Source organism: Chrysochloris asiatica, unplaced genomic scaffold (genome assembly GCF_000296735.1).
Source record: "Chrysochloris asiatica unplaced genomic scaffold, ChrAsi1.0 scaffold00047, whole genome shotgun sequence".
Taxonomy (NCBI): Eukaryota; Metazoa; Chordata; class Mammalia; order Afrosoricida; family Chrysochloridae; genus Chrysochloris; species Chrysochloris asiatica.
This window is the reverse complement of record NW_006408565.1, coordinates 7,088,028-7,105,032: the sequence shown is the minus strand read 5'-3', so window position 1 is coordinate 7,105,032 and position 17,005 is coordinate 7,088,028. Positions and strand designations below refer to the sequence as shown.

The 17,005-nt window shown below is 49.5% G+C and overlaps 1 protein-coding gene across 4 annotated transcripts in view; it reads left to right on the top strand.

Moving 5' to 3' along the window:
• Positions 1-12,413, top strand: part of PTPRU (protein tyrosine phosphatase, receptor type, U) — a 136,693-nt gene extending 124,280 nt beyond the window's left edge. For 2 of the 4 annotated variants that reach the window (XM_006862199.1, XM_006862197.1), the window contains 11 exons: positions 638-735; positions 832-948; positions 1,666-1,820; positions 5,006-5,141; positions 5,941-6,090; positions 7,486-7,659; positions 8,684-8,824; positions 10,808-10,933; positions 11,068-11,225; positions 12,043-12,178; positions 12,351-12,413. In XM_006862199.1, coding sequence (XP_006862261.1) covers positions 638-735; positions 832-948; positions 1,666-1,820; positions 5,006-5,141; positions 5,941-6,090; positions 7,486-7,659; positions 8,684-8,824; positions 10,808-10,933; positions 11,068-11,225; positions 12,043-12,178; positions 12,351-12,413 — 1,454 coding nt within the window. The remainder of the gene's footprint in view (positions 1-637; positions 736-831; positions 949-1,665; positions 1,821-5,005; positions 5,142-5,940; positions 6,091-7,485; positions 7,660-8,683; positions 8,825-10,807; positions 10,934-11,067; positions 11,226-12,042; positions 12,179-12,350) is intronic. The other 2 variants (XM_006862200.1, XM_006862198.1) reach the window with 2 other exon arrangements.
• The last annotated feature ends 4,592 nt before the right edge of the window (positions 12,414-17,005 follow it).

Genomic DNA, 17,005 nt, shown 5'->3' with positions numbered 1-17,005 from the left:
CCCCGTATGCCACCAGTGTGTTGGAATGCCATCTGCCTGCCTGTCCATCAGCTTCACTCCCTGCCTGCCTTCCCACCTCTCTGTCTGTCTCCCGCATCCCTGTCTGTTTTATCCGGATGCAGGACAGATCTCTCAAAATTTGGCTGCATCAGCCTGTGCCCCCTCTTGGTATTTGTGTCTCCCCAATGCAATCTGTTCGTCTCCTTGGTCCATCTGTCTGTTTCCAAGGTGGTGCATGCAGAAAGACTAACCAGGCTTAGGCCTCATGGGGGTGGGTTCTGCCTTGGTCTGGTGGCCCCCTGGGCCCATCCACTTGTGTCTGTTTCCCTTGGACTGTCCACTGTCTGTCTCACCTGGAGACTTGGGCAATGGCCTGAGTATTTGAATTCCCAGCTATGCCTCCTGGCTCCTGCTCAGGAGGATTGGGGTCTCCCTGCCTGGCCCCCATACTACCCCCCTCCTCCCCCTGGATCCTATAGGCATGATTTTTGAAACTTGGTGGGGTGCGACGGTGTGAGCAGGACAGCCACAATGAGGTTCAGGAAGTCTCCTGTTCTGGGGTGGGGGTGCTGGGCTACAGGGTGTGCAGGCCCTGGGCGGAGACCTTGCCTCAGGGATGAGCCCCCCCTGCCCCCAGGGCCGAAGCCCGAGATGGTCTACGACTTCTGGCGCATGGTGTGGCAGGAGCACTGTTCGAGCATCGTGATGATCACCAAGCTGGTGGAGGTGGGCAGGGTAAGCGAGGCCGTGGGCTGCAGTGTGGGGCAGGGTGGGCCCAGGGCAATGGTGAAGAGCCACTCAGTACTCAGACCTGCCTGCTGGGGGCTTCAGGTGAAATGCTCACGTTACTGGCCTGAAGACTCGGATATGTATGGGGACATCAAGATCACACTGGTGAAGACAGAAACTCTAGCTGAATATGTTGTGCGCACCTTTGCTCTGGAGCGGGTGAGTCACCCCGTCACCTGCATCTGAGGCAGAGACCCTCTGCTCTCCACCTCTCCTGGCCCAGGTTTGAGAAGGGAGCAGGAGGGTGAGAGGCAGCTTGTTGTCCTTCCTGGAATGACAGGAAGTGGTGCCTGCCTGTGTGGTTATCTGCATGGTTCCGTGACATCCAAGAGGAAGTAGAGATGATGAAGATGATGATGATAGCTGCCAGGTGGATTGGCCCTGTGCTGAGCCCAGTACACACATTCTCTTTCAGGCCTGGAAAGCTCTGCAGGGTTGGGTGCTTGTCATTAGCCCCATTTTATAGATAAGGAAAGTGAGGCTCAGAGTGGTTGCATCCTAAAAGACTGCATGTGATTGGACAATGAGCCCTTCCTGCCCATGATCTCATTTGATCCACTCTGTAAAATCCTCAGAGGAAGACCAGTCTCTGCCCTTTAAAAGGAGATCCACTCAGGGTCACACAACAACCTGGTAGCAGAGGCGGGTGTTTAATTTGCCAGGCGTAGGTATCAGGCAGACCTGGGTCCCAGTTCTGGATGATACCTGCCTAATCTCAGGCAGGTGGTTTCTCTCTGTGAGCCTTACTTTCCTCACGTGCACAGTGGACGAGTTGTAGCCTGTCCTGAGTGTATTATTGGAATCATTGAGACGTGCACACAGTCAGTGTCTAATAGATGCGGGCAGGGACTCTGTTGCTATGGTTTTCTCCCCCAGAGAGGATACTCTGCCCGGCACGAGGTCCGTCAGTTCCACTTCACAGCGTGGCCAGAGCACGGTGTTCCCTACCACGCTACGGGGCTGCTGGCCTTCATCCGGCGTGTGAAGGTCTCCACCCCACCTGATGCTGGGCCCATTGTCATCCACTGCAGGTAGGGGCTCTGGGAATCCCAAGGAGAAGAGGGCAAATTGGTTTGGGAGTGGGGACTAGTCCTAGGTACATCCTGCTCGGAGACAGAGAACAGGAGTGAATGTCCTCCAAAAGGCCCTTTGGTTTTTGCATTTTGGTTCTGAGGTTGTCACCTTCATGTCGCCCCAACACTTGTCTGAAGCCCATTGTCCCCGATGCCAAGGAGCCATGGAGGGGGATTAGGGGTTGGCAAGACACCTTGCGGGATCAATTCCAGTTTGCTTTCACTCAGCAAGTATTCATTGCATTCCTGCTGCCTCCTGGGTGTGGGTCAGACACGGGAAGGTCGGCATCTTCTCCTCAAACCCAGTGGGCTTTCCTCAGCCCTTGACCTTGGTACTCTCTGCAACCTCTATCTGACTGTCATTTCTTCTTCCTTTCCCAATTCCTGCATCAGTTGGCTTCTGTGTCCCCAGCTCCCTCCTTCTCTCTGCTCTCCTTCCTCCTTGGCTCACAGCTTCCTCTTGCCGTTTAAATGGGGACTCAGCCTTACCCCTTCTCTCTCCCTGGAGAGCTTAACCTCTAACCCTGTGGCTTCAGTGAGTTTCCTGGGCCCACAAGTCCTTCACCTCCATATTTTGTCCGGGTCCCTCTATTGTTGTTAAGTGCCATTGAGTTGGTTCTGACTCATAGCCCCCTTTTATAGGGTTTCCCAGGAGTGGCTAGGAGCTTTGCATTGCCAGCCTTGCAGTTAGCAATCCAGTGCTTATCCTACAGCACCACATCAGGACTCCCTGGTACTTCTGTTGAATTCTTATCAGCTCTCTGAATGCCAAATGCCAGACTCATTCTCTCTGCCCTGCCACCTCCAAACCATGTCTCTTTGATTTCTTTAAGCCTCTTTAAGATACTATCTCTTTAAAATCAAACTTGATTGATGCACATATAACCAAGTACGCAAATCATGAGTGTATATATATATATATAACATATATCTTCATGAGGTTTCACAGACTGAGCACACCTGTGAAATAACCAGCACTCAGAACAAAACCCAGAGCAACCACCGCACCCAGAAGTCCCCTTGAGCCCCTATTAGTCTCTACTGCCCACCGCAGAACAATTACTATCCTACTTCTAAATCAGAGCTAGTTCTGCCTGCTTTTGAACTTTGCATAAATGGATTCATTCATGCAGTATGTGTCCTTGGCTCTGCCTTCTTTCCCTTAATGGTGTGTTTGTCAGATCCATCCATGTTGCATGGCATTGCACTGGGTGAGTAAACCACGGTGTGTTTATCCAGTCTGTTCCCAATAGGCATCTAGGCTGTTTCCAGTTTGTATCTATTATGGGTGGTCCTGCTAAGAGCATTCTATTGTATGCCTTTCGGCCAACACATGGGCTCAGTTCTGTTGGGTTTGTATGTAGGAGGAGTGGAGTAGGTGTGTATGTGAATGTTGAACATCAGTACATACTGCACTAAACCCTAGCTTCCCTAAGTGGTTGTACTAATTTAAACCTCCACTAGTGGTGTATGGGGTGCTCCAGTTGCTCTGTGACTTTACCAACATTTGAAATCTTGGTGTCATCATGGTCTGCTCCCTACTTCCCTCCAAAGCTGCTCAGTCCAGTGCTGAGTGTGAGGATCACAGAGACACATCAGCCCCAGCCCAGCTCTCAGTGAGTTCCCAGTTGGGTTAGAGAGCCAGACACATAAGCAAAGATCATGGAGAAGGGGGAGTGTTTTAATAAAAGTCTGTCCAGGCAGCTCTGGGGACTCTGAGAGAATGTTCAGAAGGTTTTGGGAGGCCACACTGAGGCGATGGCATCCTGTGTAGGACTTGAAAGTGTGTACAACAGATTTGGGGGTTATCCAGGAAGAAAGAATATTGTGTAAAACTTTTTTTTTCATACTATGGTAAGTATATATGTACTACCAACATTTGCCATTTTAACATTCTTTACATGCATATACACTTTAGCAGTGTTCATCAATTATACAACCATCACCATGATCTCTTTCCAAATTTTCTACCATCCATAACAAGCTCAGTATCTCCTAAACAAAGAATCCCCTTGCCCTCCCTCCTGCTCACCTCTGATAACCAGCAGCCTTACTGGGAGGTTTCAGGGGTGTGGACACTGTTGGGGTGAAACGGAAATGACCCCAGGGTCTGTGTTGTGGTGGTGGCTTTGGTGGGCAGATTGGGGGAAGGGGCTACCAAGGCAGTGGGGTTGCTGTTAACCTGTCACCCAGAAGAGCTTGCCACCACATCATACAACCCCCCCTTCTATCACCTTCAAACCAGGGTATGGGTGGGTAGACCATGAGCCTGTTGTTGCAGGTGGGGAGGGTCTCCACCAATTGGAGAAGGGAGGAGCTGTGGGGGCCCTATGTGTGTGAGTAGAGTATCCATTGGGAAGGGGCAGGGTGGCACCATGAATTTCATACTGGGTGACACCAGTCCTAGTAACACCAGGGCTTGTTGTTAAGTACTGTCCAGTTGGTTCTGACTCATAGTAACCCTTTGTATGGTTTCCAAGGAGCAGCTGGTGGGTTAGAACTGCTGACCTTGTGGTTCACAGTCCAGTGCTGATCCTACAGTGCCACACCAGGGCTGGTAATCACTAGTAAACTTATGTCTTTATATACTTACCTCATCTAGATAGTTCTTGGAAGTGGAATCATACAATATTTGCTCTATGTATGACTTACTTCACTCAGCATGATGTTTTCATGGTTCATCCATGTTGTTGTGTGTATCACGACTTCATTTCTCTTTCTGGCCAAGTAGCTTTCCATTGTATGTATGTACCATGCTCTGTGTATTATTGATCTGTTGATGGACATTTATGCAGTTTTCATTGGAAACAACCTTTTTGGCTTGTGGGCATCATTTTTGCTTCCCTCTCTCTCCCACTGATCTAACTTTCTATGTTGGACTGATTTCACCTCTGCATTCTTCCTGCTCAGTCCTTTCCTCCCCTCTGCCAAGGCGTGTCCCTAGCTCTGCCCTCTATTTTGAAAGAACTCTTCCTTCAGCCTTCTTTCTGGCTCCTTCTTGCCAGTGGTAAGTCTCTCTGTGCCCCCTGCCTCTCATATGGTGTAGATATGGCCAGGTGTCTGGTCCTGCCTCCCTCTCCTTTTTCTTGTCCCAGATTCCTCCTTTACAGCTCTGACCTGGCCCGGGGCCACTCTTTTTCCAGTGCTGGAACAGGTCGCACAGGTTGCTACATTGTCCTGGATGTGATGCTGGACATGGCGGAGTGTGAGGGCGTCGTGGACATTTACAACTGTGTGAAGACTCTCTGCTCCCGGCGTGTCAACATGATCCAGACTGAGGTGTGGAGACCCAGTCCCGTTCCCACTTCCCCTCAAGGACTTGGTTCCTCCAGGGGAAGCTCAAAGTTAGTGGAGTATATCAGAAGAGTGCTCCTCCCTACCCAGGTTTCTCTGTTCTTCTCCCTCCCAGAACCTGGACTGCCAACCTCTTAGAGCCTTCCCAAACTCAGGCCCACTGTGTCCTATCAGGTGAAGCCAGCTAGCAGTGAACCGAGTTCCTGGGCTCTGTAGTTGTGACATACCCAGGCCTGCATCCCCATTACATGTGAGACCCTGACACCTTTTAGAGCTCCTCGCAGGGTTGTTACAGGGATGATTGTGAGCTCCAGACATGGAAAGCCTGCGGCACAGTGTCCAGCGCATAGTTGATAAATGATAGCTATTATCATTGGGACAGTTCATGCTTGGCTACTGATTGAAAGGTTGGTGGTTTAAGTCCACCCAGAGCACCTCGGAAGAAAGGCCTCCTACTTCTGTTGGTGGTCTATTTCTGTCAGATTACAGCCACCGAAGACCCTAGGGAGTGAAACTACTTAGACACACATGGGGTTGGCGCATGTTGGATTCGACTACACAGCAACATGTTTTATTGCTATTTCCATCATTCCCCCAATGCCTGGCCAAATAGATCCATGTGAGCTTGTTTTAAGTAGGATTGACCCAACCTCTAGTGACATGGTTGGGCCCCATCTCAAAGCACCCCTTCCTCCACCTTAACTTGCTCTACTCTCCCATTGCACCCTAAAATCTTCAGCTTTTGGCCCCTCTTGATTCCTCATATTCTTGCCTTCAACTGTAGGAGCAGTACATCTTTATCCATGACGCAATCCTGGAAGCCTGTCTGTGTGGAGAGACCACCATTCCTGTCAGTGAGTTCAGGGCCACCTACAAGGAGATGATCCGCATTGATCCTCAGAGTAATTCCTCTCAGCTCCGGGAAGAGTTCCAGGTATGGTGTGTGTGTGTGTGTGTTTAATGTGTGTGCATGCATATGAGTGTGTTGGGAGACCCTTTGTGCTGTAGAAGACATTGAGGGCCTTAAGCAGGAGAGACCAGGTTGAGACCACAGTTAACAGACTGAATTGGGCTACTAGCTTTGAACAAATTACTTTACCTATCCTAACCTCAGTTGTTTTACCGATAAAAAACAAGCATAGTTAATACCTGCCTTGTAAGGTTTGTATTCATCAAGATTCTTTTGGCTGCAAATGACAAAAATTCAGCTTAGTGGGCTCATTAACTAAAAAGTCTAAGGGTGGTGCAGCTTCAGTTCTGGCTGGAGCCAGTATTCCTGGTAATTCCTGTACCTAGTCTCTGTCCACCTTGGTTCTGTTCTCCTTCGTGTTTGGCTTCATTCTTAGGCCTGTACTCTGCCTCCCAGCAATGCCAGGCTCAGTCATGTCTACTGCTAGGACACTCAGGGAAAAGTGCACTTTCAGCTTCCAACAGTCCTAACAAAGTCCTGGACCAGACTCTTTTTTTAAAAAAAAGTTTTATTGTGAATTATGTGATAGTTTACATGGGAGAACATTAGCTTTACATTCATCCTATCGTATATCGTTTCATTGCCATGGTTACCTGGACCAGACTCTTATGGTCTCATCCCTGAACCAGTCACGGGGGCCAGAAAGCCAGAGCACATTGATTGACCCAGTCTTCAGATACATGCCCAAGACTTGGTTCTAGAGGTGGGACCAGCCTCACCCAAATGACTTGGACTGAGATGGAGGAAGTTGGTCTTCCAGAGACAAGTCTGATAACTATCACTGGGTGGATAAAGACCCCAGATGTCCTTTCTATCCCACGGTCTCTGTGAGGGTTCCACTTTGTAGGAGACATGAGGTTTCAGGGCTTGTTGGAATGAAAGGGCCTAGTGGTCACTAATGTTTCTGGTTTTTGAGCCCCCCTGTGTGCTGTGCTCAGTGATTGATGCAGGGTATCACTTCACTCTATCCTCACAGTCATCCCATGTCCTACGCCTATTATTCCCCCACTTTATAGTCAGGAAAACAGAGGCAGAAAGATACAATAACTTACCTGGGCTGTCCAGCTGAGTCTGGAGGTTGACTCTAATCTTGGAGCTCCATCTAGCCCCATGTGCCCTTGTACCAGAGAAGGTGATGAGGGGCTCTGCTCCACTGCAAAAGGGGCATCAGATTGAGTGAGCTCTTTGGGGAAAAACAGGCCCAGGAGACAGGGAACCTGGGTCCCTGCCTGCTCTCTGGACCTCAGTTTCTTCATCTGCAAAATAGGGTCATTAACCTAGCCTAGTCTCTTTCAGGGGGCTTTGAAGAGATGCTGCAAATTCTGGATGTGACCTTCCCATCCCCTACTCCTCTCGTAGACCCTGAACTCGGTGACGCCACCGCTGGATGTGGAAGAGTGCAGCATTGCCCTTCTGCCCAGGAACCGTGACAAGAACCGCAGCATGGACGTCCTGCCGCCGGATCGCTGCCTACCTTTTCTCATCTCCACTGACGGGGACCCCAACAACTACATCAATGCAGCCCTGACTGATGTGAGAGCTTAGGAATGGGACTTCCCTATCCAGCAGGATCTGAACTGAGAGCTCTAATGTGGAAGGGCCCTTCTACCTTTTTGGGGACCAAGTCCAGGGGTGTCCCCTATCAGCAGTGATCTTCCATTCAGGACATTCAGCCCAGTGCTTTCCCTGAGGTATTACTCTCAGACTGTGTGGAGGTCTGGTCTTGGAGTTAAGGCATAGCTCTGCCCAGGACTAGGCCCAGCAGAGCCTGGGGTAGGACAAGAGATTTAGAGACTATCTGCAATGGTAACTTCTTCCCTGGCCCGATTCTGTCCATGTTCTGAGGGCTCAGGAACCATTTAGAAGCCCTCCTTCCTGCCCCAGCTTGGAAGGGAGATTCCTTTATTTCTTTACTGAATTTGAGAGACTGGACTGGCATCTCTGACCCTTCAGCCGTGGAATTGGAAGGACCATGAGAGATGATGAGAGATTCATTTATTTAAAAATATGTATCAAACCTCTGTCATGTGCTGGGCATAGGTGCTATCTAGGAATCTCTGTTCTTTGCTAGGGGACCGGTGGGACAGTCAAATAAATAGATGATGGAATATCAAGTACTGATAGTTTCTACAGAACGTCAGCCAGGCCGAAGAAGTGTGAATTTAGATGGCTGTATATGTGATTATTTTCTTTGAAGTGGCAAAGGAGGGCCTCGTTGAAGAGGTAACAGTTAAGCAAAGACCAGACAGAAGTGAAAGAGGAATTGCAAACATTTGGGGAAGACCTTCCAGGTGGAACAATAGATACAGAAGCTCTGAGGCAGGGACCAGGCTTAGCCAACCTTTGCCCATCATGCCCGAGCTTTGGCTGCCGCATATTTGAGAACCTTTAACTGCTAGTTCTCCTGGGACTCTGGGTCTGTGCACTAGAGGCCTGGAGCCGCCCTCTGAAATGGGCTGCTGTGGGGGCGGAGCTGCCCCTGGAGGGAGGGCCGGCCAAGGAGGACAGCCTGGGGCAGAGGCTCGGTGGGCGGAGCTAACTCCTGCTTTCCCTGCAGAGCTACACGCGGAGCGCCGCCTTCATTGTGACCCTGCACCCGCTGCAGAGCACCACACCTGATTTCTGGCGGCTGGTTTACGACTACGGGTGCACATCCATCGTCATGCTCAACCAGCTGAACCAGTCCAACTCCGCCTGGGTGAGGCGCCCAGCTGGCCTGGCAGGCTGCTGCTACCCTAGGGCACCAGTTTGTTCAAGGGCGTGACCCCAAAAGTAAATCTAGCTCTGCCACGGTCACACCCTCTCTCCCAGAACCTTTGTTTCCGAGAAACAAAGATCCCAGATTGGAGAAACATGCTGGCTTTCAACTCTTAGTGGCCCATGTGACTGAGTAGAGTATTTTCTTGGCTGTCATCTTCATGGAAGTCGATTGCCAGATCTTTCTCCCACAGAGCAGCTGTGTGGATTTGAACTGCCAGCATTTTGGTTAGCAGCCACCAGGTTACTGAGCATTTGCTTTATGCCAGGGACTTGTGTTTACACACAGAGTTGTGTACCTTACAACAGCCAGGGGATGAAGGCTTCAGGGGAGAAAGTGAAGACCCAGAACGGGAAAGCAACTTCTCTAGAAATCTGGGAAGTGGCAGACCTGAGTGCCCCCTCACTGCGGGCTGCCTCATTCCCGAGCCTCTGACTTTCAGTTATTTGACTAAACTGCCCATGTTGGAACCCTCAGTTTCCTTCTCTGTAAAATGGGCCGATCATAGGACTTGTCCACAGGGATTCATCAGGAGGATCATATGAGATGTGTGAGATGCTTAGAAGATGTGTAGCATGCAGTGTAGGTACTTAGAACATGGCACGGAAGAAGATGACGAGGGTGAAAATGACTCCAAGATATTCCTCTCTGACCACATCAGGGGCGGTTCTTCTGACTTCCCCAATTTCATTTTGGGGGCTCCCAAGGCTGGATGCTCAGCCTTCTGAAAGCCCTTGTGAGACCAGAGTCCCTTAGCTCTCTGCACCAGGTGCCCAGGAGAATTGGCTGTAAAATAAGCATGGCCGACTCCAGAAGATCTCTGTCCTGGGCCCTTCATGAGTAGAATGACCCTGGCCTATAGGGGAATGGGCTTCTGGTCCTAGAGAGGGAGCTGGAGGGAATCCCAGCTGTGACAAGGAGAGGGCACCCTTTCTGGAGTGGAGGGGAGGGGCTCCGAGGGACACTCATCTGGACATCAGTCACCGGACACTGATTTGCTCATTCATTCAGCCAACTTTTCCTGCAGATGGCTCTGTGCCAGGCCCTGCAGTGGGCAGAGGGGAGACAGAGAGGTAGAAGACAGCCCCTCCTAGAGTCTCATGGTCCAGGAGGAAGCAAGTGTCAAAACAGATGGTGACAACACACAGGGAAAGAACTGTCGTGGAGCCTGGGGAATCATGTATCAGGGAAGCCTTCCTGGAGGAGGTGGTGTCAGGGCTGGGCTGATGTATAGGAAGAGGAGGAGAGTTCACTAGATGAAGAGGTAGGGGAAGAATGATTTATGCAGAGGAAACGAACTCCAGGTGTTAGGGATTGTCAGGACTCTAGGCAGCCAGAGGACGATAGTGTCCTGATGGGATTGTGGCCCAAGTCTGGGGACATCCTTACAGCTGGTTAATTGGGTGCAGAGAAAGGAAGAGACTTGCCCAGGCTCCAGGCAAAGCTGAAATAGAAGGTGGGGCTTCAATTGACGATTGGGAAGACCCACAGTTTTATGTGTAGGGGCCATGCTTCCTGTCCCTCCGGTGTCTTCGGTCTATGACCTGGGAGAGAAGTGCCTTTAGGACTTTGACTCATGGCGAGGTCCTGGGTCTGGTGTGGGGCTGCTAAGCTGTGTCACAGCATCTGGACATCCCACCTCTGTGATCTGGTGCTGAAAGGGAGAGGCAGTGAAAGAGGTATGGGGCGGGGGTCATTTGAGTCCTATCCCTGGAAGGAGGCGTGTGTTAAGGTGTGGATTTGCAGCCACATGGTGGTGCATATGAAGGGCTGGTCTTGGCTGATCCGAGTGTGTCAGTAAAGGCGTGCTCTGTGGTCTGATGGGTGAGTGGGGGCTCTGAAGGCAAGTCTAGAGTGAATGGATGGGCATGGCTGTCCCCGCCAGCTCTGCTCAGCTCTCCTCTCTCTGTGCCTGTCACCCAGCCCTGTCTGCAGTACTGGCCAGAGCCAGGCCGACAGCAATATGGCCTCATGGAGGTGGAGTTTGTGTCGGGCACCGCAGACGACAACTTGGTTGCCCGTGTCTTCCGGGTACAAAACATTTCTCGGGTGAGTGATTGGATAGCCCAGGGTGAGAATGGGTGTGGTGGGTGGGATAGCTTTAAATGACCTTCTCTTGAGGCCACTGAGGTCTCCCGTGACCTGGGTGCTTAAGTATCCCCATGTGGCTGCTGCACACCCAGATGCAGGAGGGGCACCTGCTCGTGCGCCACTTCCAGTTCCTGCGCTGGTCCGCATACCGGGACACGCCGGACTCCAAGAAGGCCTTCCTGCACCTGCTGGCTGAGGTGGACAAGTGGCAGGCCGAGAGTGGGGATGGGCGCACGGTCGTCCACTGCCTGTGAGTGCTGGGCCTTGAGGGCGGTGGGGGTGCTGGGAGCCAGGGGATGGGCTCCAGAGAACTGTAGCTTGGCCTCTGCTCATCCGGCTGAGGTTGACCCTGTCTTCCTTGAAGAAATCCAGTCAGTTTCCAGGAAGTACTCTCCTGTGACCTTTGATCTTGCCTATTAGGGTCATGTGTCAGAATCTGTCATCCCATGAAGTCACAGCATACGTTCTAAGCCAAAGGAATTCTCGTCTTTGTTCACGTACACAGGCCGCTGTTTTATGAATTCATCCATCCACCCACCCATCCATCCATCTGCCCTCATTCACAAATTCATCGACTCACTCTCCTCTCATGCATCACTCCTTTGCTCCCCACTCTTTGTCAGTATGTCCAGTGTCAGACTGGACATACTGGCTGCTGAGGAGGGGGCTAAGGGCCTGCTCAGTGGCTCCTGCCCCCCAGGAGGCACCCGCACCGTGGAATCACAGGAAACAAGGGAGAGGGGCTGAGGGGAAGGCAGGGTCTGTGTATGCGAGGTTGAGACGTGGTGGGCCTTGCCCATGGGCTGGGGTTGCAGGGTGGCTCCCTTTCCATTTGCTCTTTGGTGCCTGTTTGCCTCCCACTTGTCCTATGTTACCAACTGTGTCTCTCTTGGGGGGTTTCAGAATCTGTTTCTACTTGAGCATCTGTCTTCCTACATGCCTTAAGGATGTCAGCTTTAGCCCCTGAATATTCTGCCCTTCCCCTTCTCCCCTTTGGCTCCCAGCCCTACCCTTCACCTTTGGGTTCCCTGGCCCTGACCCCCAAACCTTTTGTTTGTCTCATTTAGAAATGGGGGCGGCCGCAGCGGCACCTTCTGTGCCTGTGCCACAGTCCTGGAGATGATCCGCTGCCATAACCTGGTGGACGTGTTCTTTGCTGCCAAAATGCTTCGCAACTACAAGCCCAATATGGTGGAGACCCTGGTGAGGGGCCGTTCCCCTGGCCACTTCTAACTTTCCAGCAGCCCCTGCCTGGTCACGACCCTCAGCACCTGGTCCCCACAGTCAAGTCTCCGGTTGGGGTCCTGCAGTGCACTCCCTTTTCCCTCCTCCTTTCCCCTGGCTCCTGACTCGTCTTCTCTCTCTCCCCACCCAGGACCAGTACCACTTTTGCTACGACATGGCCCTGGAGTACCTGGAGGGTCTAGAGTCGAGATAGCGGCCCCTGGCTTGGGGCACCCACTGCGTACTCAGGGCCAGTCCCACCGTCCAGGACTGGCGAGGAGGACCCGTGCCTCCAACTCTGCTGGGTCATTGCCCCATGGTGGAGCGGGGGAAGCACTGAAGGCGGTGCCTTGCTGTCTTGGTACCCCTTCCATAGTCGGCAGGCTGTGGGCCTAGAGGCACTTGAGCAAGGCTGCAGCCCTGCCCCACCTCCACACAGGGTCCTGACACAGTCTGGGGGAGCTGCCTGGGACTCAGAACTGCCACCTCTGGGGGACCCAGGCCCGAACCCCTTGACTCTACCCCATCCCCTGGCAGAGATGGGAGAGCCCTGAAGATGTGCCAGGCCACAGTTTCCACCCCATTTGGCCCTTTGTGGGCATAGATGGAGGATGAATTGGGGCTTGACCTCTGGAATCCTATCTGGCCTAGCTCCTGATGGCCCTGGGGCTACTCATCTGATGGCCCAGTGACTCAAAGCCAGGCTGTTCTCCTCAGGGGGATCTGCAGCTCCGCCTCCACCCCAGCCCTGCAGCCCCGGGGGATATCTGTTCATGATCCCTCCCCACCGCTGCTCCCGTGATGTGTGCTCTGAGCTTCCCTGAACCAGGATCTGGATATCCCTGCCCCCATCCCCGGACCCTGGTTTCCAGCCTGACCCACTCTCTGCAGAATGAATTCACCCCAGCTGTTCCCTACCCATACTTTCAGGCTTCACTGACCTGGCCTGCTCAGTGTGGGCCAGTGACAATCTGCAAGGCTGACCAACAGCTCTTGGAAAGAGTTCGCCCGTGGCTCTCTGGGGAAGAGGCAGTGCCTGAGCAGGGGTGCAAATGAGCCCTAGAGTTTAGAGGCAGAAGGGTTGGGGTGGAGGGCCTATGCGTTTTTGTTTGTTTATTTTGTTGTTTTATGATGGGTGTATGGGAAGCTCTCTTTAAAATGGGGCAGGCCACACCCCCATTCCGTGCCTCAATTTTCCCATCAATAAACTGTAGATATGACTACTGACCTACCTCGCAGGGGGCTGTGGGGAGGCATATGCCGATGTTTGTAAAGCGCTTTGTAAATAAACGTGCTCTCTGAATGCCACGGAGCCCTGTCTGTCTGACCAGCCTGACTGGGGGCCACCTCCCCTTCTCCCAGCTGCCCTGTGCAGTGGAAGGACCCTGCACTGGGAATCAGAGACCTGCATCTGGTCTGACCTCAGCTTGTCATCCATAAAATGAAGCTGTGCACTTCAGCATTGCTCAGGGCCCGCCTGTTTTTCAGAGGCGGCTCCAGGGTGCCTCGCCATTGTTGCTTTCACATAGGTCTTGAAAGTATTTCCTTAGAACAATGGACTTTATTTCGTTTTAAATAATACTTTAATGTGTTTTTGGTAAAAGTTTACACAGCAAATGCTTCCCATTTAAGAATTCATATACGATTTGTTCAGTGACATTGGTTACATTTTACATAGCGTGTCATCTTTTTCATATCTCTTCTGGTTGCTCCATTTCCAATAATCTAGTTTCCCTGCCCCCTTGCTGTCTCATCTTTGGTTTGAAGTAAGTGTTGACGGTTTGGCCTCATAAATGATTTTTTAAAGGAGCACACTACTTGTAGATTATCTATGTAGAGAATCCTGGTGTGGCACTTCGGATAAGCACTGGACCACAAGGGCGGTTTGAACTGCAAGGTTGGTGGTTCAAACCCACCAGTGGCTCCTCAGAAACCATATACAGGGCTGCTATGGGTCAGAAATGACTCGACAGCACTTAACAACAAAAACATGGTTGTTAAGTGCTATCGAGTTTGTTCTGACTTATAACGACCTTTTATAGGTGAAACTTCGCCACCCTGACCTTCTAAGGCTGTAGTTTGTGCAACACAGATTTTTCTGTTCTTCTGGCAATCCATTGTTGTTGTTAGGTGCCGACGCCAATGCACAGAGACCTTATGTACAACACAATGGAGCACTGCCCAGTCCTACACCATCCTCACAATCGTTAAGTTTGAGCCCATTGCTACTGCCACTGTGCCAATCCAGCTGTTTGGGGTGGGGGGGTCTTCTTTTTCGTTGATCCTCCACTTTGCCAAGCATGATATCTTTCTCCAGGAAGTGGTTTCTCCTCATAATATGTCCGAAGTATGGAAGACAAAGTCTTGCCATCTAAGGAGCATTCTGGTTGCACTTCTTCAAGTACGGATTTGTTCGTCTAGCAATTCATGGTACTTTAAATATTCTTCTCCAACACCATAACTCAAAACATATAAATTCTTCTACAGTATTCTTTATTCATTATCCAACTTTACCATGCATATGAGACTATTGAAACTACCATGGTTTGGGTCAGTCACACCTTAGTCCTCAAACTGAGATCTTTGCTCTTGAACACTTTAAAGAGGTCTTGTACGGCAGATTAGTCCAATGCAATATGTCATTTGATTTCTTGACTGCTGTTTTCATGAGTGTTGATAGTGGATTCAAGCAAAATGAAGTCTTTGACCACTTCAATCTTTTCTCCATTTATCATGATATTGTTTATTGGTCCAGTAGTGAGGATTTTTGTTTTCTTTACATTGAGGTGTAACCTATCCTGAAGGCTGTGGTCTTTGATTGCCATCAGCATTTTAAGTCCTCTTCACTTTCAGCAAGCAAGGTTGTATCATCTGCATATTGCAGATTGTTAATGAGTCTTTCTGCAACCCTGATGCCATGTTTCTCTTCATATAATCTCGTCTCTTGGATTATTTGCTCAGCACAAAGATTAAATAAGTATAGTGAAAGGATTCAACCCTGGCACACACCTTTCCTGATTTTAAACCATTCAGTGTTCCCTTGTTCTGTTTGAACAACTGCCTCTTGGTCTGTGTATGGTTCATCATGAGCACAGTTAAGTGTTCAGGAATACTCATTCTTCGCAATGTTGTCCATAGCTTGTCATGATCTCCATGATAAACATCTTTCTGGTATTCTCTGCCTTCAGCTAAGATCCATCTGATGTTAGCAATGATTTCCCTCATTCCACATCTTCATATGAATCGGCTTGGACTTCTGACAGTTCTCTATCAATGTACTATTGCAGCTGTTTTTGAATTCTCTTTAGCAAAATTTCACTTGCTTGTGATATTCATAATATTGTCTAATGATTTCCACGTTCCATATGGGTCTCCTGTCTTTCGAATGTGCACAAACATGGATCTATTCCAATCAATTAGCCAGGTAGCTATCTTCCAAATTTCTTGGCATAGATGAGTGAGCACCTCCAGTGCTGCATTAGTTTGTTGAAAGATTTTGATTTATATTCTATCAATTCCTGGAGCCTTGTTCTTTGCCAATTTCTCCAGTGTACTTTGGACTTCTTCCTTCAGTATCATTGATTCCTGATCATGTGATATCTCTTCAAATGGTTGAACAGAACCATTTCTTTTTGGCATGGTGATTCTTTGTATTCCTTCCATCTGTTGCTGCTTTCTGCACCATTGAATATTTTGTCCCTAGATTCCTTCAATATTGCAACTCAGGGCTTGAATATTTTTGTCAGTTCTTTAAGCTGGAGAAATGATCATTGTGTCCTTCCCTTTTGGTTTTCTAACTCCAGGTGTTTGCACATTTCTTGATAATATTTGGCTTTGTCTTCTTGAGCTGCTCTTTGAAATTTTCTGTTCAGTTCTTTTACTTCCTCATTTCTTCCATGGTACTTTTAATATTCTTACTAAACACCATAGTTTAAAGCATTGATTCTTCTACTGTCTTCCTTATTCATTGTCCAACTTTCACATGCTTATGAGGCACGTGGTTATGAATCTGGCTGCTAATCTCAAGGTCAGCAGTTCGAAACTACCAGCTGTTCTGAGGGAGAAAGATGAGGCTTTCTGCTCCCGTAAAGATTTACAGCCTTGGAAAACCTGTACAGGATCGCTATGAGTCGGAACTGACTCCACGGCACATAACAACAACATGAGGCACTTGAAAATACCTTGGCTTTTGTCAGGTGCACCTTAGTCCTCAAAACAACAGCTTTGCTCTTGAACACTCTAATGAGGTCTTGTGCAGCAGATTTACCTAATGCATATGTTATTTGATTTCTTGATTGATGCTTTTATGAGTGTTGATTGTGGATACAAACAAAATGACATCTTTTACAACTTCAATTTTTTCTCTCCCTTTATTATGATATTCATCCAGTTGTGAGATTTTTTTTTTTTTTTTTACATTGAGGTGCAATAATACTGAAGTCTGTAGTCTTTGATCTTCATTGTTGTTAAGTGCTGTCAAGTTGTTTCCGACTCATAGCAACCCTAGTATTTTAAATCATTTTTTGGATCCAGCAAGTTAGGTTGTATCATCTGCATATTGCAGTTGTTAATAAAGAAATAATGTGACCCAATGGAATGCAAACATCCTTGGACAGTATCATTAATATCACATGCAAGCAGATAAATCTATATATACATACATCTGCATATAGATACATCTATGTAGGTCCACCTACACAAGGAAAACTGTAGAAGAATTGATGCTTTTGAGTTATGGTGTTGGAGGAGAATATTGAAAGTGCCATGGGCTGCCAAAAGAACCAATAGATCCATTTTGGAAGAAGT